This window comes from Mustela nivalis (assembly GCF_964662115.1).
Source record: "Mustela nivalis genome assembly, chromosome: 3".
NCBI classification, from domain to species: Eukaryota; Metazoa; Chordata; class Mammalia; order Carnivora; family Mustelidae; genus Mustela; species Mustela nivalis.
The window spans coordinates 93,490,018-93,513,752 of NC_139022.1; the positions used below are offsets into that span (position 1 = coordinate 93,490,018).

At 37.1% G+C, this 23,735-nt stretch overlaps 1 protein-coding gene across 21 annotated transcripts in view; it reads left to right on the forward strand.

The window, feature by feature from the left end:
- The window catches only part of PDE4D (phosphodiesterase 4D), a 1,511,392-nt gene that overhangs the window by 1,221,191 nt on the left and 266,466 nt on the right, over positions 1-23,735 (forward strand). The window contains exon 1 of one of the 21 annotated variants that reach the window (XM_082725928.1): positions 6,075-6,904. The exons of the other annotated variants lie outside the window; for them this stretch is intronic. Within the exon in view, the coding sequence (XP_082582054.1) occupies positions 6,840-6,904 (65 nt within the window). The 5' untranslated portion in view covers positions 6,075-6,839. Of the gene's footprint in view, positions 1-6,074; positions 6,905-23,735 lie in introns of those variants that run through there. 21 annotated transcript variants of the gene reach the window in all.

Sequence of the window (23,735 nt, forward strand, 5' to 3'; positions counted from 1 at the left end):
AGATTAAGAGTTACTTATGGTTTGTCTCCCTCCCAATTCCATCTTGTTTCATTGATTCTTCTTCTACCCACTTAAGCCCCCACGTTGCTTCACCACTTCCTCATATCAGGGAGATCATATGTTAGTTGTCTTTCTCTGCTTGACTTATTTCACTAAGCATGATACGCAAGGGGCACGTGCACCCGAATGTTTATAGCAGCAATGTCCACAATAGCCAAACTATGGAAAGAACCTAGATGTCCATCAACAGATGAATGGATCAAGAAGATGTGGTATATATACACAATGGAATACTATGCAGCCATCAAAAGAAATGAAATCTTGCCATTTGTGACAACATGGATGGAACTATTATTTGTTTTTTGTTTTTTGGTGTTTTTTTTTTGCTATTAAGTTGTCTGGATTCCATGTACACTTTGGATATTTACCCTTTCACAGATATGTGGTTTGCAAAAAAATGTCTTTTCCTATTCCATAGGTTGCCCTTTGATATTTGTGATATTGTGATTTATGAGAAATATATATTTAGTTATTCAAATGAACAAAATGTATTTTTCATATATACTTAGTCTTAATCCACTCTTTCCTGGTTCTCAGCTCCTGGAGTCCTTGAATTCCCTGTGATAATAACGATGAAAGTATCCTATGTTATGCTAATACAGTGACTTTGGGAAAGCACTAGGTAACCCATGGATGGGGACTGGTTGCCAGGGGAACCAACCTGGATAAAAGGGTTAGAACTTTCAATCCCACCTAGAAGAGAAGCTGAAGGTTGAATCAGTGGTCAGTGATTTGTGACCACTCCATAAAAACCCAAAAGGATTGGGTTCAGAAAGCTTCTAAGTTGGTGAACATGTGGAGAAGGGGCAGAGTGGCTAAAGGGAAAAGAACCAGAAAGCTCTGCTCCTTTTCCCACACTTTGCCCTGTGTACCTCTTCCAACTGATTGGCTGTTCCTGAATTATGCTTTTATAATGAATTGAAAAGTTAGTCAATAAATAAGTTTCATAAGTTCTGGGAGACATTCTAGCAAATAGCAAATTAATTGAACACAAGGAGGGTACCAAAGGGGGTAATTTCTGATTTATAGCTGCTTCAGGTAACAGCTGATTCTGAGGAGAGGGTTGTGGGAACTGCCAATCTATAGCTGGTTGTTCAGAAAAACACATTAACAACTCAGGCTTGTGACTAGCATCTGAAGGGGAGAGAGTGCATTTTTCTTTTTTTAAGATTTTTAAATTTATTTATTTGACAGAGAGAAAGCAAGAGAGGGAGCACAAGCAGGGGGAGTGGAAAGAGGAGAAGCAGACTTCCTGCAGAGCAGGGAGCCCGATGAGGGCTCTATCCCAGGACCCTGGGATCATGACCTGAACAGATGCTTAAGAACTAAGCCACCCAGGTGCCCGGAGGTAATGCATTCTTATGGGACAGTGCCCTTAACCTCTGGAATCTGATGCCTTGAGTCGATAGTGGTCAGAATTGATTTGAATTCTGAGACAGTCTACTGGTGTCAAAAGAATTGCTTGTTGGTAGGGGGAAGTCTACTTCCCCTGCAGACACACATACATGTGAGAATTGGGTACAAAACCAAAAATAATTTTGATGGCTTCCTTTGTGAAGAAACTTTTTAGTTTGATGTAAAGATTCATTGCAATTCCTATCAAAATCCCAACAGCATTTTTCACAAAAATAGAAAAAAAAAACCTTAAAATTCATACGACCATGAAAGACCATAAACAGCCAAAGCAATCTTGAGAAAGGATAAAGCTGGAGGCATCATACTTTTGATTTCAAACCATATTACAAAGCTCTAGACACCCAAACAGTATGCTACTAACATAAAAAAAGATTTATAGATCAATGCAACAGAATAAGAAGTCTAGAAGTAAAGCTGTGCATCTATGGGTCAGTTAATTTCCAACAAAGGAGCCAAGAACATACAATGGGGCAATGATGGTCTTGTCAATAAATGGTGTTGGGAAAACTGCATATCCACATGAAAAAGAATGAAAGTGGATCCTCATCTTACATCACTCACAAAATTTAACCCTAAATGAATTAAAGACTTAAATATGGGGCTTGAAACTGTAAGAAAGAAGTTCCTAGAAAAAAAAAAAACAGGGGGGAAACTCCTTAATGATGGTCTTGGCGATGATTTTTTTGGATATGACAACAAAAGCAAAATTAATATGTGTGGGACATAAAAATCATGATGTTTATGATTCTAACCTAATGTTTTACAAAAGATGTAGAAAATCCAAAGGTCAGAAGCTTCAAAATACAATACCCTGGGCTTTTCCTCAGGAATGAGGGAATTTAACTCCAAGGAGGTTCACACATATAGGAAGGTCCTTGAATCCAACTGTTTACTTAGTGAATGTAATAAGATGAGAAACTGCTTGAATCTGCCTGAAATTCCCCTCCAGATAAGAAAAATACCACATTATTTCCCAATTATGAGGAAATGATACAAGACTTCAAAGTGATTTGTTCTTAGGAATGTTAAGATTCAGTGTAGAATACCAGGAAACTTTAAAAACTGCAGCTCTGTGGTTACTTTTCCCAAAATGTTATTTGACATAATCTGCCATGCTGAATTTAAGTGCATTTGACAGGCTTGAATGTTCCGTTCGTTCATAATGTGATTCTCCAAGATTTGCCCATGACAGATTAGAAAGTGTAGAGTATCTGATTATAATCTGAAAATAAGAGTTGACTTAGAGAAGATTTCAAATGGGCCGAGTATTTCAAATTAATAAAATCTGAGAGAAGTGCATTGCATGGTAAAATCATTCCTTAACACCTCATTTAATTGGTTCCAGTTAAAGCTTCATATTTAATTCTTAGCGCTTGGTAAATATTGTTAGTCCCATGTCCCATGCTCACCATTAAATGATAAGAGAAAGGGAAATCATATTTTAAGGTGCATCTAATTTACTTATATGCAATTGGTGTTTTCCACATGAGTGTTACCCATATTGCATTATGGACATTATTAGTGGTATGGGAGAGATTTTAGGTGGTATTTGGACTCTCTCTCTCACTTTTTTTTTTTTTTAATTAGTACTTGCATGGGGGGGGGCGGGAATAACCAACATGTCAAACACATTTACCAAATAAGTATAAGGTTATCTTTTAAATCTAAATTACTTGAGTTAAAAATTGCATCAGTGAAGAAAAATATCAAGTAAGTAATGGTATAGATTGTGTGCCAGTATGATAAAACTTTTGAAAATCATGTACAAATGACTGAAGCTCAGAAAACATCATATTACACAGTGGTTTAATTCAACAGAAATACAGATAGATGACTCAAAGGAACTTGTACATCTGAGGTCCATTGAAATGTTGTGGTGACAATAGTCAAATAGAAATCTAAATAACATTATATAATTGAATACACCGCATGAAAGCTAGAAAGAATAGCAGCTTCTGGATCAAATACATATTCTCCAAACCTCTTTAGACAAGAGCCATATGGTTCCTAATGTTCAGTCATCCTAGGTTCCAACATTTTTGTTAGTTTGTATAATATATACGTGTTTGGGGTGCCTGGGTGGCTCAGTGGGTTAAGCCTCTGTCTTCGGCTCAGGTCATGATCTCAGGGTCCTGGATCAAGTCCCATATCGGGCTCTGTGCTCAGCGGGGAGCCTGCTTCCTCCTTCTCTCTCTGCCTGCCTCTCTGCCTGCTTGTGATCTCTATTTGTCAAATAAATAAAATCTTTTAAAATATATATATATATACACTAGTTTACTAACAGGAATTTGGGGGCAGCACCCTATCTGTTTCATTCTGAGAAGCATTTCAGAGGAAAACAGACACAACAGTTAGATTACTAAACATTATTTTAGAAATGGACATGTGAAAAACTGACTTGGAGTGGAGAAGACACTGTAATATTGAATGAGTACTGTTAGTTTTTTAATCTGTCACTACCTTAAGTATTACAACTATAAGTAAAATAAAAATTCAAGTCTCAGTAGCCCGATGGTACTGTGCATCTTTCTTTCTCTGTGAGCAACCTTGTCACCTGTCCAAGAAGCTTTGAGTGTTCTGGTTAGTTGAGTACATCGTGAGATACCCCATTTCATCTTGTATTCTTTGGGCACAAGGATGATGTATTTGTCATTATAGGACTATTATACAGTGTTTAGGAGCTACCCAATAGGTGGGTTAGGATTTTCAGAGATAGACACTTAGAATAAAGATACAGAACACTGAGCAAATACGTAAGGAAAAGCTCGTGGGGTAGCACTAATCTCTTATGTGTATGTGACTTGAAGGAAATAACAGTGAGCTAAGAAATCTCACTGGGACAGAGAGCCTTCTAGGGGATGGTAAAATACAGGGCTGATTATTTCAGGAAAGCTTAACACACAACATTCAGACATTACATTCTGTGACCATTGACATTTTTTTGCTGAAATGGCAACCAGAGGCTATTTGATAGACCTTACACAGAAGAAAAGGGTGTTTCATGTAAATAATAGTAATTGCTTACTTGTACTCTGTTTTTTTATTTCCCACATTAAAATTCTGAGGAGATAGAAGATAAATCTCTTCCTGGACCCCCCCCCCCATAAGTAATCTCACACACCTTCTTTTGAATTTCTAAAAATATGTGATTTGTTACCCTGCCTTCCAGTACCAGAAATACACTAAGCATGAAACAGGACTGGGAATGTGACTCTCCCTGAGCAGTCATAGGGAAGTAATTTATTAGCATTTACCTTAAGAGGCCTGAGGGTCACTGAGAGGAGACAAAAATCACAACTGTACCTTGAAGTGTGACCAGGGGAGGAGCTGAAGGTTTTGTTGCAGTAAGCAGCCCGAGCCCCTGGCGGGATGCCTTACTACATTAATTTTCCAAATCCTTTGGGTGGGTCACAGTTGCACTCCAACATCCTGCCTGCAAATGCTAAATAAATACCAAGTTCACGTCAGACTAGAGAACCAACGTACTAACTAATGTCATTTAAAGAATCAGAATCCTTAAATTATTTTCAGTCAATAATTCACATGCAAAATAACTGAAGTTGGCACACACTGAAGAATACATATCCTCTGTGCTAATGTTTGGTGGGGAATAGCCAGGGTGGTCAAATGTTCCTTCTCCTGGGAATAATTCAAATCAGTGTAGTTTATGTCTACTATAATAGAATAGTTTTCATTTCAGTCATAGGAGGTGGGGCAGGGATTGGTCTTCACAATAGTAAAAGATGTTAAGATGATATGGTAAGAGCTTCATTTCTTAATGAGAGTGGTTAAGACTTAAATGCAGAACCTTCAGTGTACAGAGATCAATAAAATTCGCATATGATTTTCAAAAAGAAATAAGGTATATGGGGTGCCTGGGTGGCTCAGTGGGTTAAGCCTCTGCCTTCAGCTCAGGTCATGATCTCAGGGTCCTGGGATCGAGTCCTGCATTGGCCTCTCTGCTCAGTAGGGAGCCTGCTTCCTCCTCTCTCTCTGCTTGCCTCTCTGCCTACTTGTGATCTCTGTCTGTCAAATAAATACAGTCTTTAAAAAAAAAAAAAAGAAAGAAGGTTTTGAAAACATTGTGCAAGGGAACAGCCTTAGTACATGTAGCCACTTATCTAGCAGTAATATATTGGATTTTTCAGTTTAAACATTCCAGCGTGATCTGATGCAGCGATGCCTGCTACACTCTGTTTAATTTCCAAGAGGCAGTTTCCGTATCTACAACCTAATTCGAAGCGTGACATTTCATTAAATAGGCTCAGAATAACAACTACTAAGCCCTCAAGTTCTCTTAACTACGCTTTTAATGAGAAATTTTAGGGTCCGTGTGGGACTTTGAGAAAATCACCTTTTTGTTGAAGGGGAGAGAAACATGTCAGTTGCAAAGGGGTGTGTTCCTCATAAACGTGGTCAGGGAATCTTACCCTGAATAACACAGACACCTCATTTCCCAGAGGAGGAAATAGTTTTATAAGTTTGGAGAGGTCTGTCTGCTTGGCTGGTTTACAATCCTGATCCCTGGCGCTGGTCTGTCTGCCCCTTTGCTTTGTAAGTTTCAGCAATTGACGCTGCCGGGCTGGTTGCTGCCTTTTTTTTCTTTTTTTTTTTTTTGCCTCTCTCACTTCCCTGCGATGTTTTGAACTGCCTTCCTACAGACGTCACACAGCCCTTGAGGAATAATTTCTGCCTGGCGAGATTGAATGATAGTTCTCATTCACAAAGAACTTGGAGTCAGATTCTAAGCAGGGGACACAGTGGAAATTGCATTCGCAGGTAAAGCACAGGGCCCCGCTGAAGTGTGGAGGGCTCTGTTCTCTCCCTGACTTCTTGGCTCTCCAGAGAAGAGTGTTTTCTTGTGGTCGCCCTGAAATGGAACTTCCCTGACAGCTCCCTGGTGTTCAGTAACTTGTAGTCATTTTCTTTCCTTTTCGCTCTACCTGAGTACTTTGAGTGTTGGAAACCTTTGAGAGATTTGCAGAAAAGACAAGATCAAGTGGCTCTTTCACTGTGTTGGTTTTCCTTGTGACCAGATGAAGAATAGATTCAAAATTCAGTTCCTCCCTTGGCAATGCAAAACATAAAAGAAACTGTTCACTTCTGAACAGCCTGGTACTGGAGTAAATTCAGCATGAAAGAGGAAAGAGCTCCTGTGTCTTAGAAGCTTCCTTATGCTCTGGATTGGGGACCTGAACTGGACTCCGGAACATTTGGATTTCTTCAAGCAGCCTCCCTTGGAAATGGAATATATTTAAAATCATCTTTGTAGAAAGCCAGCTGAAATGTATTAATCAAAATACTTGAAGACACTTTTCTTTTTCCTTTGTTTTTCTTTTTTTTCTTTTTCTTTTTTTCCCAAAATGAGCATTATTATGAAGCCAAGATCCCGGTCTACAAGTTCCTTAAGGACTACAGAGGCAGCTTGGTAATGTGCTTTTCTCTCGTGCTTCTCCCCTTCTTCCCTGTTAAGATTGATTTAATACTTGAGTCTTTAGTAATTGCTGATGAGGTTCAAGAGTTATGTGGGATGTTAAGGCTTTGTAGGAAAGCACAGTATTGGGAACAATTTCACTGTCTATTTTGTGTTCATTTTGTCTGTTCTAAAAACAGAGGTGCCCACATTTTTTTAACTCCATGTGGACTGTAGCGATTCATTTGATGATAATTTTTAGGAAGGAAAGAAACTTGCATATATGTCGAGAGTTTAGAAGAAAACTTGTCATTTTTCACTGTCTGATTTGGTCTTGTTTTCTCATGTTTCTTGCCTGCTACAAGCAGGCTGGTAGTTGGCAGTCTTTATCATTGTGTTCAGAAGATATCTTGGATTTTAGCACAGAGACAGATACGTTAGAGAAATTAATAATGTTATGTATCTTTAATCATATGACTAATGTGAATTTAAGTATGTGGCTAAGTGTATATCAGGTTGCCAATCATTCAGTCATCTTCTATGTTTTATTTTATTAATAACATTCCCCGGTCATGTTGGTTTGGTAACTTTAGTGTTTTCAGTCTAATGAAAAATATGTGTTTAAGATTATAAAAATTATTATTTCAGCCTAAAAACAAGTGTATAGGTAAAGATACAGTAAAAATGAATTGCTTGATATTCAATACTTTATGAAACAGCAATAAAGCAAGTGTTTAATTTCTTAAAAAGTATCTTAATTTAAATTTATTCTAATATTTTAATCTACTATTTCCCCCGATTTGATTTGTTATGCTCATAAACAAATAGCCCTTAAGGGATAGTTCCCAATAAAGTGACTTCTGTGTCTAGATTAGTTATTCACAGAATACTTTTCAGAGGTTAATCTTACTTTGTTTATCTTAGTGCTTGATTATAAAAAAAATAAGCTCAGCTCTTTGAAATGGAAATAACTATGCTTCACATAGGGGAAATAAAAGCAATAATCGAGGACAGGTGGTTAGGGATAGGATAGAAGTAGGCAGGCAAAATCTACTATGTATTATTATATCAGCAGTCAAACACACATGCAAATATTCATATTTCTGTAAGGAAGTCAGCCCACTTTTATGTGGTTGGATTATCAGTTGCTGTTATTGTCCTAGTGTTTCATAGAGGCCTAGAATTAAGAACTGTCCCTTCAGTAGTATTTCTTTGTTTTAAAACTATAGATGCAGGTTTTCTCTTATGATGCTTGTGATTCCTCTTAAAAGAATATATGTAAAAAAAAAATTATTTTAAAGAATATATGCAATAAGTTCCTCCTTGAGCTTATTTAAAGAAAAGTTCGCATCTGCAAATTAATTTGTACAGTTTTTTTATGCCAAATAATGAATGCTGAGAAATAGTCCTTTTATTAATTACCATAGCTAATATAAATCTCTGGCCAAAATAAATGGGTAATCAGAATTCATTAAATACATGCTTTTTATTCATCTGTGATTTCTGTCTTACCTATGTGAAAACTAATCTGATACTTGAATGAATAGTATTTAATTAACCCATTCCCCTTTCTGCCTAAACTTCCAGGAGACTTAATTTTAAATTGTAGTTTCGTTGGGTAATGATTGGTTCATTTGAGGTGTCTAGTAACATTGACATTCTTTACTCCTCTGAGGTTGACAGTGTATTTTTTTTTTCCACAACTACTCTATTATTCTAAATTCTATAAGTTACTTTTTATGAATAAATATGGAGATGGTTCAAAAAATATTTTTAAAAATATTAACTTGTGAATATGTGTATTGTTCCATTTAAGTTTAAAATTTTTCCTTGTGTTGGGGTCAGAATGATTTTTATGTAAGAAATAAATGTCTCTTTATACTGAATGATTGCTAGATTTAACAGCACACTACGGATACCTTCCCAGTTATTAATCTTACATCTGACTTATTGATATCATAACTGCTTAAGTACACCACTGCTGCCTCTAAATCATTTGGTCTCAGGTTGTAAGTGCTATAATTATAGTGTTAACATTTTACTATCCCTTTTATCAATTCAAATACTATATATATATATATATATATATATATATCTTTGTTTATAGTTATATATAGTGAAATTTACATAGATTATAGATTAGGTATAGAGAGGAAATATATATGTATATAAATGCATATATTATATTTACTTAACTAAAAAAAATAGCAGCATCTTTCTCCCGGTACCTCTGCACATACAGGCCCCAGAAGGCTTTGTGGGACTATGTCTTCTGCTTACCAACTTTTCTGTTGTAATTTCTAAATCACACCACCCCCCCACCTTACACCTCCTTTCCTTTTCAGATGCCATGATGACTTCATGCTCTTAACACTTGACTTCCCACAGGAGAGACCTCCTGATTTGCCATCAATCCCTATTTCAGATGATTTTATTTCCTCTTCTGGATATCTGAGTACTTTGTTCTTGGGGACCCATCTTTTGCCATTATCATCTCCATTCTGCTTTTCTAAATCTATTTTATTCCATTCATAGATTTATTTTAAATCTATTTTCTGTTCCATTGGCCTTCTTTCCCCAAAATGGGAACTACTTTCCCCTCAGACACCTCCAAGCCAAATGCTACCTTTGGAAGTTTGTTAACTGCCTTCTGCAAGAATCCGGTGTTTCAGATTATTTTTCCTTAATTTTTTCCTCTTTGTTTTTCTCCATCCAGTACCAGAAAAAGCAATCCATACCAGCTTGTGGTTTACAGCCCCGATTAAATCCCTGTGAGACAGTCACATTTTTAAAAGGGATTTCATACGAACTCCTAATGATAGCATTTACCTTTCCTTTTAATCCATATACTTAGGAGAAAAGCCTGACAGTTAAAATTTTATGAATTTTGAAAAATTAAAATTAATCTTGAAGTCAATTTGTTTCCTTGTAGTTACAGGTGTCAGAAATATAGAATATTATATAGAGACACCTGGGTGGCTCAGTTGGTTGGGCGACTGCCTTCAGCTCCAGTCGTGGTCCTGGAGTCCTGGGAGCGAGTCCTACATTAGGCTCCCTGGTTGTTGGGGAGTGTGCTTTTCCCTCTGACGGTCCCTCTTCTCATGCTCTCTTTCTCTTTCAAATAAATACATAAAATCTTAAAAAAAAGAAATGTAGAATATATAATAAGAATAAATACTAGGTTGTTTCTGTTTATTCAGCTTGTAGTTATTGAGTCCTTAGTATGCACCAGGTTTTTGTAGAATACACTAATGGTATTTATCTTTTAGCATTCCTTTAAAAATATGTGTGCATGAATGAAGTTGAAAAAACTTAATATATGTATTTTTTATACTCATAAAGTTAATAAAATTAGCAAGCTCATCGATTGGGCCATTGTTTGCCTTTCTGGTTATTTCAAAACTGCTGTTTAAACTCTATATAAGAAAGCAGTGACAGAGTTACATTTCCATAAATATTCTAATTGTTCAGGTTGTAAATTCAATTTTAATCAGCAATTAAATATTATAATAATACTATATTACCATAACATTTTATCATTCAAAAACCTATCCCAGAGATACTTTTCATTAATTAAGACTTATGTAATTCAGTTTAAATAAAAAATGATTAACCTTCCAAATATAAATATAAAGAGAATTTTGGCTTGTAAAACTGGATTTTGTTCTTTTCTGCTATCAGGTGTCCATTATTTGGCATATACTTGCTATATTTAAGATTGTTCATTGTGTATACTGGGGAGAAAAGAGATGCTGCTGTTTAAAATGTAACAGTGGGGTTTTTTAATAAAGCAAATTTTGAAACAGATTATTGAATATGTAAAAGTTATACTCAGGATTGTAGACATACAAACAGTCTTGAAAGCTCTTCCAAAGCCTTTTGTAGTATTTGCTTAACTGTGAGGGTAAAAATGACAGGACAGGAGGCAAGGGAGAATTTCTGTTCTTGTCACTGTACTTCAATATTGTATGAGTGTTTTCATCAAACACTTGAAGTTTAAATAGATTCAAAATAGAACTACCATGTGCACTAGTGAGCTCATCTTTTTGTGTATAGATGTCTACACATCTGGTAAACAACAGTGTGCTCAATGTCCAAAATATGGGGAATAAGTGTTTCAATACCGAGCAGATTCAATCTTCTGAATAATGTTGCTGCTCAGACCAATAAGTGATCAATAAATTGCTTTTTTTCCTATCAACTCTTCTCCTAAGGTAAAAATTCAGGCTGACTAATAACTCTTATATTGACCTCACGATCCCAGTAAAAAGCATTGACTGGACTTAGAGTTGAGAATTAAAAGATGTGACAATATTGAATAGTATTTTGGAGGAAAATTACTCAAAATCGCCAGTATCCCAGCCTCATCCTTTTTTTTTTTTTAATTTAACTTGCATATTTTAATCAGTGGTTGTGAATACTGTTTCTGTGCTCTGTTTCACTTAACATGGTGACATTTTTCTACTTTTCTATGAAGCTTTGGTTTTATTGAGTGTGTTTTGTGAATGAAAACTCCAGGCAGAATTTTACATACAGTGTCTTTGTCTTTATAACAACATGGAAAGAGTTGTCGATCCACATTTTGGAGAAGAGGAAATGAGCCTATATAGTGAAATAACTTGGTCAAGGCCATTCAGTTGCCAGGGAAGGCTGGGATCAGAACCCCAGTGGGCCTGCTCCAAAGACTGCCTTTTTTTACCTCGTCATGTTGCCTCTCTCTACTGTTTATGCAATTATTGTTTTAATGACTGTTTAAAAGTGTCCCTCTTGTGAATACATCTAAATGCAGTAAAATATTTCATTAGATATTGAGAAAATAAATTGGAAGTTGTCTTTTTACATGTATGATAGCTTATTAAGTTTAGGGCTGATGATGGGTATTGAAAACAGCTGTTTGAAAGATGCCTGCAATTATAGCCTACAGGCTAGTATATTCTCTTTTGGTAGCAAGTAAGGTCATCTGTTCCCTATTACAGAGAAATAAAGAGCAAAAGTTCAGTGCCTTCCAGTTTTAAATAGATTGTCTTTCTTTGTTCTCTGAAAGCTCTGTAAGGCTTCAGTTTAGAAATAAATACTGTATCTCAGATTCTGTAGTAAGTTTTTTACTGATTTAAGTCAGCTTTGAAAAAGGTACAGAATCTCCCTTCCTACACCTTTTATATTAGAAATGTTTATAAAGGAGAAAACAAATGGAATTTGCGTACTTTGTCCCTGTGCAGTATATCCTGTGACATGGCTTAGGCTGGTTCAGAGTTTTGAGCATATGATAAACTTTTCTGATCCTCTTACTCAAGCTTGTATTGCCTCTGTTGTATAAGACTTAAAGATACACAGCTTTTAAAAGAAGTGATTAAGATCCCTTGAATATCATTTAAAACTTAACTAGGGAAGCACAGAGTAGATTTTTAGATACAGATAGGTATAATCTTTAAAGTTGTAAGTTATGAGATTCCCTGAAAATGTCCTTTGTCCTTTGTCTAGTCCTCTTTTAACTTGCTGTGTCCCTGGAGAAGCCACCTAGTCCCTCTATAGCCGCGTTCACTCACTGTAAAATAAAGAGGGTACGCTAGATCCATGAATTCCAAATATGCTCTTCTCAATGGAACACGTTTTATAAATGAAATGGTAATACAAACAAGTGAATACATATGGAAGATTTAAAATTATCTGTATATTTGATATATAGAAGTAAAGTTGTTAAAACATACATATGTATGAAATAGGTACATAAGAATACATAAACATCCATATAACAAAATCACCCCTGAATTTGTACCTTTCTTCCCACATCCCAAATCCAATTTCTGCCCTTGAAATTCCCACAAAGAGCTCTAGGGTTCCAAGGAATATTGTTTGGAAGCCAATAAACTACTAAGAACCTTTTTAGTTCTGCTTTCTGTAGTGTTACCCTACTACTGGAGAATCATTTCTGTTTTCTGTACTCCAGCATGAACTAGGATAAACTTGCTGGTAATAAAACTTTCTGGGAAGTTCAAATAACAACAGTTCACATACTTCTATCTTGGAAGACTGTGAGTTATGGGATGATTATATCATTTCTGAGAAATCACAGAAGAGTTGTGTAATCTTGTTTCAGATGAAAAAATCATCACTGATTAAATATATGCATAGCTGGCACTTCAGGAATTCACATAGTGAATGGTGATTGGTAAGAAAATGTTGAATTGGTATTGAATGCATTGGGAGAAAGGCGTTTCTTTAGTTTGGGCATTTCATAATGGGATTCTCAACCCACTTTTTCTTTCGTGTCACTGGGGAATAAAGTTCATAGGTAATGTTGCCCCATACAACACTCTCTTCAGGGACATTACACTCTATGGGCTCCACATTAATGGAGCTCGTTGTGTTATCTTTGCAGCTGCACTTGTTCCTATCTCTGGCTCTCCTCTTTCCTCCCTGTTGATCTGGAGCATGCCATGCTTTTGTCCCTACTGAAATCTGCCTTTTAGCAGAGGTAAAGTTTAAATCACTTGTTAGTCCCTTTGTCAGTCATTCCAATCATAGTAAATTTTATTAAATCAGAAGAAATGAGGACATGAATGGAATCATGGATATAGGAGTGGTTGGGTGTGTGTCCACCCAATTGTCATTAGCAAGATGAGAAAGGTGGATTCTAAGATGAAACTAAAAAGGAAGGATGTTAATGAGGTCTTCAAGGAGATTTTTCTTAGGAAAAGATGCCTGAGAGCTTTTTATGAGTGTTCTGAATAAAACTAATATTAGGGGTGCCTGGGTGGCTCAGTGGGTTAAGCCTCTGCCTTCAGGTCATGATCTCAGAGTCTTGGAATCGAGCCCCGCATCGGGCTCTCTGCTCAGCAGGGAGCCTGCTTCCCTCTCTCTCTCTCTGCCTGCCTCTCTGCCTACTTGTGATCTCTGCCTGTCAAGTAAATAAATAAAATCTTAAAAAAAAAACCCTAATATTAAACATATAGAATTGTTAAAGCCTGGATGAAGATACCGAGAATGAGACCTAGGGGCTATTAACTAGATCGGTGAGGAATGTAGTCACAAAGAAAACACAATCTTAGTTAAAAGCCAACATAGGTTTTCTTAGGAGCCCTTTCAGAGATTATCCAGCTTCTTAAGAGATGAAACCAAGGCCTAAGGTTTATTAGAAAATGGATAGTGGAAGTACGGTAGATTCTAGCCCCAAGCACCAAATCTCTCCAGGGATCAGGGCCTACAGAAAGTCCTGGGATATCACAGCAGAAGACAGTGAGCCTGGGTAAGGTACTATTAAGTGTAACCATGTGAAGATAACTAAAGGCAGGCTGTTCCAGTGCCTCTCAAAATGCCTTGTTCCATGGTCAAGTTTAGCACGAAATCACATAATAATAGGGAGAAGCCAGAACCTTCAGATGCAGTCTCTTAGTTCAGTTTTTCTTTAACCCACTGAGCCACCCAGGCACCCCTAGTTCAGTTTTTCTTAACAGGGAAACATCAACTATATGTATTTATTATTCACCCTCAGCCTTTGAAGGGAATTGTCTCTCCTAGGAGCATTCTGTGAGATGGGTGAATATGTGAATTTGGGAAGCTAAGCTAAACCGCTCTTCAGAATAAAAGTTGGAAAAAAATATAAAGGAAACATTGTGGATAAGAGCTGAGGAAGTGCGGCCAGAGAAGTTGGAAGGAAGATCAGAAAGGAGGCCAATATGGAAGAACTCCAGCCAGTCTTGCACCAGACATGTACCACGTAGCACCCTACCCCATTTATAATCACACTGCCACCTTCCGGGCAAAAGCTGTCAGTAATGGATTGGAATATCGAAGACATTTTATCTCCTCATATCTCAGTCTTAAAGATTTCTGCCAGAGGATGAAGGGAGTCAACTGCACATCTTATTTCTCTACTACACATGAGGGAGAACAAGAAATCAGAAAAGTAGAAACTAGGTAGAGAATACACACACATCGGGACTGCAGCTTCTGAAACTTTCTTAGAGCAAATGGCCCTGATATTTTACAATGCACACAGTTAGGACGTTTTATTTATATCTAATTTGAACCCCCCCTTGCTTAAAATTTAACCCTTTTCTTCCTAGTTGTTGGTGGATAAAGGGATAGTGGATCAAACGATAAGTAGATTCTTCTGTACCACATGCGAAAACTGCTTTGTGGTCTTTTCTCGTTTCATACTGCACAATCAATGTTCATTTTGAATTATAAAGTAGATGGCACCAGTGTGGCCTGTTAAAAAAAAAATGTTTTGTAAAACGTAGTTTCAATATGTAATTGTTTTCAGGCTTCACACAGAAGAGTGTTCCCATTGTACTTGATTCTACTTCCTTTTTGCAATACATCTAAGATGAGAAATTCAATTCCTTTTGATTAACATGCGTGAAACATTCATATATATCTGGTATAGAGAAAATAATACCTCTTAACATCCATGATTTCACTCTGTTGCAATGGAGCACCAAATTCTCTTTGGGTCAAGGAATTTGTATGACTGATACTATTTTAATTAGGATAAATAACTGCAAAATATGCCAACTTTAAATCTGTGGCATTCTAGCTTTTGTGAATGAGCTTTGCTATAATGCTTCCTCTGATTCTAGTTTTGTGGGAGAACAGCAGGTAACAGATTAACACCTGGATCGCCAGCCAGCTAGGACAACAGCTCTGAGGCCTCCAATCATAGTCTGAGTAGTAGCTGGTGTAATGACGGTCACTACAATATACTGAGTATCCTCTGTCAGACATTGGACATGGTGCTTACACAACTTAGCTCATTTTGCCATCAAAACAATCATATGAAATACGACTGAAATCACACAGCTTATAAGTCACGGAGCTAAAGAAAAAAAATGTAGTCTAATTGTGAATGCCAACTGCTGTTGTCATCCTTGTTTTATTGGCTTCTCTCCACTTTCTGAACTGTCTTGGTGACACAGCATTCTGCCTCGTAGTGTTCCAAAAAGTAGTCAGTTGGTGGTTGCACATACCTTTCCTTTCTACCCTAAGTTTGTCATTTCTCCTTTTAACCTTGTGCATCTCAAGAACATTTGTATATTTTGGCTGTCTTCTTCGGAGATTTGCATACAAGCCTTTAATCATGGACCATAGACATGTATCAAGAAATAGAAAATGGACTTTGACACACCTCCCTACTTTGGAAATCTAGCTAGTTCCTGATGAGTTCGGTTTATTGACTCTCCTTCAGTCAGACTATAAACTGCACTGCCTTCTTCCTCTCTGGCATTTGACCAGTCCGTAGAACCATAAACCCTTTGAAATGAAAGGGACCACAGAGAGTAACCTATAATCTGATTCTCCCCATCCCTGACCCCATTTTGGAAGCAGAGAAGTTTTGCTAGTCTTTAGCATTTCTAGTCAAATAGCGTCAAGAAAAACTGTTAGAAACAATGTCAGTGCTTATGTGGCAAAGATTTATACTGGAGAAATACCTTTTTAAAAACTCAAAAATGAAGTATGAGGTCAAGTAAGAGTCTGTTAGAGAAGTGTGTAAGGGCGGTGGTATTATAATTTGTATGGGACTTTAATTCTAAGCTGTGTCTGTGAAGCTAACTAATACTGTGATAATTATATCATCACTTCTCAAAAACTGGATTGGAGGATTATGCATAGAGGGGAATGGAGTTTGATGTCCCAGCAGTCCCCTGAAGGAAACGCAAGACATTGTTTTGACCAAAGACCTCAACAGACAACTGAGCCTGATCATTAAACTTATTGGAATTCATATAGTTAATTAAGTAGCTAAAATTCATGTCTTGAAATTCTAACTTCACCCCTTTCTGCTCCCCCAATATAGTACTCACTGTAATAAAAAGGTAATTACTATTTACTGAATACTTACTATTATGTGGCAGGCACATTGCTGCGCATTTGACAGGATTGATCCCATTAGGTCCTCATCTTAAATCCTGTGAGGTTTCTATTACTATTCCTTGTTTTATAAATGAGAGTACTGAGGCTTTGTGACGTAAACTGACTTACCCACAATTGCATGGCAAATAAGAGAATTTCATGGATTCAATTTATCATTGAAAAGTTATAAAAGATTACTTTTAAGGATGATACTTACATTCATCTGTCAATTGTGTTACTAAACCTACTGTCCTTAGCACAGTGGCTGACTCCTGTGAGCACCTAGGAATTGTTAGCTCCTATGATGCATTTGTCAAGCTTGTATGTTTGTGTGACTTTGTAAAAAATCAAGAACTCTGCATATGAAAACTGATTTAATCTCTAAGGGCTCTTTCTCCATAAAGCAGCCTTCTTGGGCATATCTCAGAACTGAGCACTTATACAAAGCTTGGTCTTATGAATCAATCACACCAGCACTGTGATTCAAAGAAGACATTCTTCTATTCAGATGGGTTAAAGAAACAAAGTACACAGAGAAGGTGAGAGTATAAGTAGTGGCCCACTGAAAGCTAAAACATCTCTGATTTTGTCATTTAAAAATTGTTCAGAATCCGGGGTGCCTGGGTGGCTTAGTTGTTAAGCATCTGCCTTCGGCTCACATCATGATCCTGGGGTCCTGGAATTGAACCCCACGTGCAGAAAGCCTGTTCTCCCTCTCCCACTCCTGCTTGTGTTCCCTTTCTCGCTGTGTGTCTCTGTCAAAAAAATAAATAAAATCTTTAAATTTTTTTTTTTTTTTTTTTGGTCAGAACCTCTAGGGAAGCAGTTCCAGCAGGCTTTTAATCTGAAAGGAAGGACTGGTGCCTGGGCATTATCCTGGGATGCATTTTGTGGAGACTTTTTCAGGGTAACCTTCTTACTCGGGGCTGCCTGGTGGTTCAGTCTGACCATAGGCTTGCTGCCAGGCCTTCCCTACATGATCTAGTCCCTTCCCTAGTCTGTTCCACTGCTCTGCCCCTCCTATTCCTGGTTGTGTCACTTCCAGTTGTTCTCTCCACAGCCTCCTTAGCAGGCCCCAAGCTGGACAGAACTCCTGTTTAATTTACCCTTTCCTCCTAACTCAGCAAAACGTGCTTCAATCTCTTTCTCCGTTTTTGGAAAGACAACAGTCAAAAAATAAGATCTGATTAGAAGATGAGTTCCTCGGGCCTAGAGTGTTACTTAAGGATAGGCTCTGAAGCAGAGAGCTAGAAATGTGGAGAGTGTGGTGGCCTAGTCAGAGCTGGCAATTAGCATTCCGTGGTCTCTGGTGTCTACTTATTTTTTCATGAACAGCTACCAATAAGAATGTGTAAAAGCATTACTTTGTTATAATTAACCACTGTACATTGGGTTAAAAGGTGTGATTGAGGGTGGAGCAAATCACCCTGGGGGAAAAATTGGCCCACTAAAGATTACCTGAGTCTCTTGCTTGGAAAAATTAGTCCCAATTATTTATCTGCGTCTTCTTGTTAAAACTGAGTCTAATTGTATATGAATCAGTAAGTGTTTCTATGGTAATATGAAACTCAAAAGGCAAGCCTGCTTTTAGCTAACATGCCTTTATTAAGATGTTATTGTAATTGGGAAAATCATTTTACATACATGGGTCTGAAATTCTACCCTTCCCTAGAAATGCACCTGAAATTTCTCCATAATTGTAAAGCATTTCTCATGTATTCTCACGTATGTGACAAAAGTATTAGTACCCATTGTTTAAAGCCAAGATGGCTAACTTTTTTCATCTCTGTCAATTAGTAATAGCCACATGCGTAAAGTACTAGATGCTGCTTTGGGGCTTGGAGACAAAAATTGCTGTCATCAGTTGATAAAATCTGTAATGTGGCTGCTTGCCATCTAAGTGGCCCTGGTGACCTCGTAATAATGCTTTTGCGTAAACTCTGCCATTAAATTTACATGCAAGTAAAGCCATTGTAGCAAAAGCAGGGTTTATATAGGCATACAAATGTGTGATTTTTAGAAATTTCTGGCATGTTTTTAGTAATTTGTCACTTATGAAGAGAAGAATGCAGTACATATGAGTACCAGAAAGCATAAAAACTCTTTATGGATATTGTAAATTTTAAAAGAAAAAGGTGATTTTAATTATCAATGGCCTCCCCTGTCATCACTACCTACATTAAAAATTCTATTACCAGTAGTCCTGAAGCCACCTTTGTGCCCCGCTCGGCCACTGCCCACCCCCTCCTGATGTAACAATTTCCCTGATTTCAAAGATCACACATTATTATTATCTGCTTTTGGATTTTATATAAAAGTAATAATACAGTATATACTATTTTGTGTCTGGTTTTTTTTTTTTTTTCCTACCAAATGATGTTTGAGAGTTTATCCCATGTTGATGTGTATGTAGTTCATACATTGTTGCATACTTTGGTTTGAAATATAAATTCAGGGTGAAACCATATGATAATTGACTCTCTCTGCTTATCATATGGTTTCACTTATTTGTGGAGCATAACAAATAGCATGGAGGACATGGGGAGTTAGAGAGGAGAAGGGAGTTGGGGGAAATTGGAAGGGGAGGTGAACCATGAGAGACTATGGACTCTGAAAAACAATCTGAGGATTTTGAAGGGGTGGGGGGTGGGAGTTTGGGGTACTAGGTGGTGGGTATTATAAAGGGCACGAATTGCATGGAGCACTGGGTGTGGTGAAAAATAATGAATACTGTTATGCTGAAAATAAAAAATAAATTAAAAAAAAAAATATATATAAATTCAGGGTGAAAATTAGATATGCTAATTGTTACTTATTTATTTAGACAGAGAGAGAATGGGAGGGGTGGGGAGAGGAAGAGGAGAGAGAGAATCTCCAACAAACTCCAAGCTGAGTACAGAGCCCAATGGGGGGTGCTTAATCTCATGACCCTGAGACCATGAAATCAAAAGTCAGATGCTTAACCAGCTGAGCCACCCAGGACCCTGATGTGCTAATTGTTTCATCATAATTTGGTATGTAAGATTATATGCACTAAAGCTGTTGTCTGTTTACAGTAATTGTTTGAATACAATTTCATGTCCAAACTCCATTGCTGAGATTTGCCCAGTGGGACATTTCTTCTGGGAAGCCTTCCTAGACCTCCATGTTCAGAATTAGAACTGCTTTCTCCGTGTGCTTCTGAAACCTGGTACATTTCTGTATCAGCACCCTTGTGGCATGGCTGCAGGGGTCTGCCTATCGGCCTGCCTCTCTGCTAGGACTGTGAGCATGCTGTAGGGGAAGCTGGGCTCAGCGAGGTGCCTCTGCCACCATGGGCCTTCAGTATCTGCCTGTTGCATGCGGGGAGAACAGTGAGCTGTTCTGTATTACAAAGGAAATGTTACAATCTGTTCCCATTTTAATTTTGTTTTTAACAGATGCCACTCTGCTAGCCATTGTCCAGAGTGAGTTGTGAGACAGAGCTTAAGCTCTGTGCAAGCAGTTGTAAAGTATCTGAGAGGATTTTTTTCTGTCCCCTGGCTTTCCCCCATGGTTTACCATCCTCACTGGTAATTCCAGTCTCAGCGCTTCTCTCCATTCCCTCACATGTCTTGTCTCTCACTTTAGAGTCTGCACTCTCCAGTTTTCCTGAACATTTTTCTCCTTGCCTGAATGACTCCTCTCAGCACCGGCAAATAGTAAAGAACAGTGCAAGCAGAAAATGCTAAGATGTGTTGCCATGTTAATCACCCAGGGAACATGGCTGACTTATATTCTGTCCGTGGAGTGGTTTTTATGGGCAGCTGAGAGACTGACTGGAAATAAATGTTATGACCACCCCACGCCCCCAGGCTCACTTCAGCTTCACTGGGAACATTTTGAAGCTCATCACAGCTGTCAACAGCTGGCAGATTTCACAGCCCAGATGCTGAGTCAAAGGGTCAATCTTGTTCTAGAGCCCTCACAAATGGAGTTGACCACTGATCTCCAAAGTCAGGGTTAGCATTCTTACTTATACTGTGAACTTTCCCCATTATTAAATTAGCCTTTAGCTTTACCATACTTCTAGATTTAAATAATTTGGAATGTTAAGGAATTAAGGCCTAATCCTTAATGAAAGAGGAAGTGATTTGCTTTTATTGTTGTACAAAAAAATTTTCTAGCCACGGGACCGTTTGCTTCTATAGCTTAAAATGTACAGTCATTAAAGAAGAGTTTTATCTCTGTAGCTTTTCTATTAGTAGCAAAAGTAAAGGAACCTTTTTCATTGGTTCATTTAACAATGTTTATTAACACTATTTTGCTCCAGGCATCCTGCTGGCTGTTAGTGAGACATTGATAAAATATATAGCCCTCACCTTCATAAAATTTCCAGTCTAGTGACTTTCTAAAATATTCCTGCAGGGCAGAGTTTTTTAGTTTTACCTACTACTGTAACTCTGGCATACTTTTCAGTTTCATTATAAGGAAGAACATTTAGAGTTTAAAAAGTGTTTCACTTGCTTTCCGAAATCAAGTGGTGAACAGAATAATTTAAAAATTATTCTCACTGCTTGAAATTGTGTGTGTGTGTGTGGGGGGTTAATTTTAAATAAATCTGCAATATTTGATTTTTTTAGGTCAAAATATTTTCCCTGGGGTAGAAGGATATTTTCATTCTAATAAATTGTTTATTTAATCACCTCCTAACAAGGCTGTGCTAGCCAAGTTAAATATTTAAATTTATTTTATTTAAATAAACCTTAAAACCAACAAATTTATTTTTTTATTTAGATGAATTTATCCTTTAATTTTTCAAACTTAAAATATATAAACTAGGACATTTTAATGTGTATATAGGAAGGGAACATGATAAAGGAACATCAGGAAAAATAGCTAGAAAGAAGTGAATTTTAAACAAAAAGGACTCATAAAATTAATATTTGAAATAATTTAACTTACTGTCAAACATCTGTTTTTACAGATAATCTCCAGGAGACTTTTATTTTTATAGATCTTAGTTAAATGTTGTAAAATGTTTGAGAACCTTGTTTCACTACTAAGGGAAATTAATTTTCCTTTCTACAAATAACCGCTACTAGCTAGTTTGCCTGTTCTCTAAATAAATTCATTTTATTATTACCATGGTTGGGTTATAGTTATATTCCCAATTATATTCCTCTATAACGTCATGCGTAAGCCATGGCTTTAACTGAATTAATTTAAGTAAGGCCATTTTATCCAAAAGGTAAATAATAGGAGCTTTTGAGAGAATTGTCAAAGACAGATTCCATGTCAAAAATCAGAAGAAAATGTCATTCATGTCCCACTGCAGTTCACTGTAAAGTATTCACCCTTAAGAATTATGACTGCCATATAAGAGAACAATGGAAAACCTGTTTGCCAACGGAATATCAAATTATTATTGGGCTTTCACAATGAGCCACATTATTACAAGAGTCTCAGTCCACATCTAAACTACCGGCATTTCTGTGCAGTTGTAACAGCTCTGGCACTACTGCTAGTTGGGAACTTAGTCTGCCTTCAGAACCCACCCCATTTAGGGGCACGTGGGTGCCTCAGTGGATTAAAGCGTCTGCCTTCGGCTCAGGTCATGATCCCGGGGTCCTGGGATTGAGCCCCACATCGGGCTCTCTGTTCAGCAGGGATCCTGCGTTCTCCTCTCTCTCTGTCTGCCTCTCTGCCTACTTGTGATCTCTGTCTGTCAAATAAATAAATAAAATCTTAAAAAAAAAAAAAAAAGAACCCACCCCATTTAGTATACCCTGTCTCTTCAGTACCTATCGTGGGCAATTCCCTAAACAACTGTTATGAACTTTAGCCAATAGTCAGAAACACTGTGCGATTTTGTTCATGAACTTTGTTTATAAGACTTTAGCAAATTTATAAGTGATGTCATACTTGAATTTCTCCCTTCTCCCAACTTTATACTCTTGGTCATCGCTTCTTATGTAACTAACTTTTGAAGGTTTTCTTTGTTTTTTGTTTTTTCCAGTTCTGATTTTGTGCTGTTGGTGAGTTTACTTTATAAAGTGCTGGTAATTTCATGTATAATTCTTTTAAAATCCACACATGTGTAATTTTGTAGTCAAAAATTCTTGAATTTCCGATACACAAAGAAGTTTTAGATAATTTACTATAATAAACTAGATCATTTGTTCAAAACACAAAACAAACACATTTGCTTCCATAAGTCATGCCATTTGTGTGTTAGTGAATAAATACATAAGAGATTTAGAAAGAGTACAGAATATAGACCTACACTTGCAATCTAGGGCTTCCCAAAATATTTTAAAGTCGGTGCCAGTCACTCTAGATGTTTCATGTTCACCCAGATGCTTCCTAAATATTTCATAGGTGTAACCTCCTTTGTAAGTTTCAGTTCACATGAAGAAGTTCTAGCCTTCAAGGTAAGATTTAATCAAATGAATACCTTAGTGTCTTCTCAAATATATCTGAATAAAAACTTGCTTTAAAGTCTTCCTGACGCTCTATATTCATTAGTGCTCTGATTTAGAATGTGAATCGACTTGAAGAGAAAAAATATGCTCAGGACAGTCTTTTTTAAATGGGTGAAAGTCTGTTCTGGCTAAGATAGAGTAGTCAGGGAGTCAGAAGAAAAGGTAGCATCTTGGGTATCAAGTCATTTTGGAACTTGTGAAAACGTTTGGTGGGAAAGGAAGTTAAATTAACCATGAAAACTTCTATAGAGTTTGGTCTCAGTCCTAGCCATTTCTGATTTCGTTATAAATCCTGAGGAAATTAATTCCTACTGCTGGAGAGAAGGAGATACCTCTTGTAATGCTCTGACTAAGGTGAGTAATGCTTGTAAAACAAGGGCTGGTTCCTCAGAATAATTTTGGTGACTTCAAGGAGTTTGGGGGAAGGACTCTGAGTAGGTCTGAGTTGAATTTACTGTCAGGTGAAGGGGAAAATTCTGCTGCATATAAAGATATTTAATCAGGAATCTTTTTAAGAGAAAGTGAGATCTTTTTTTTTCTCAGTTATCTGA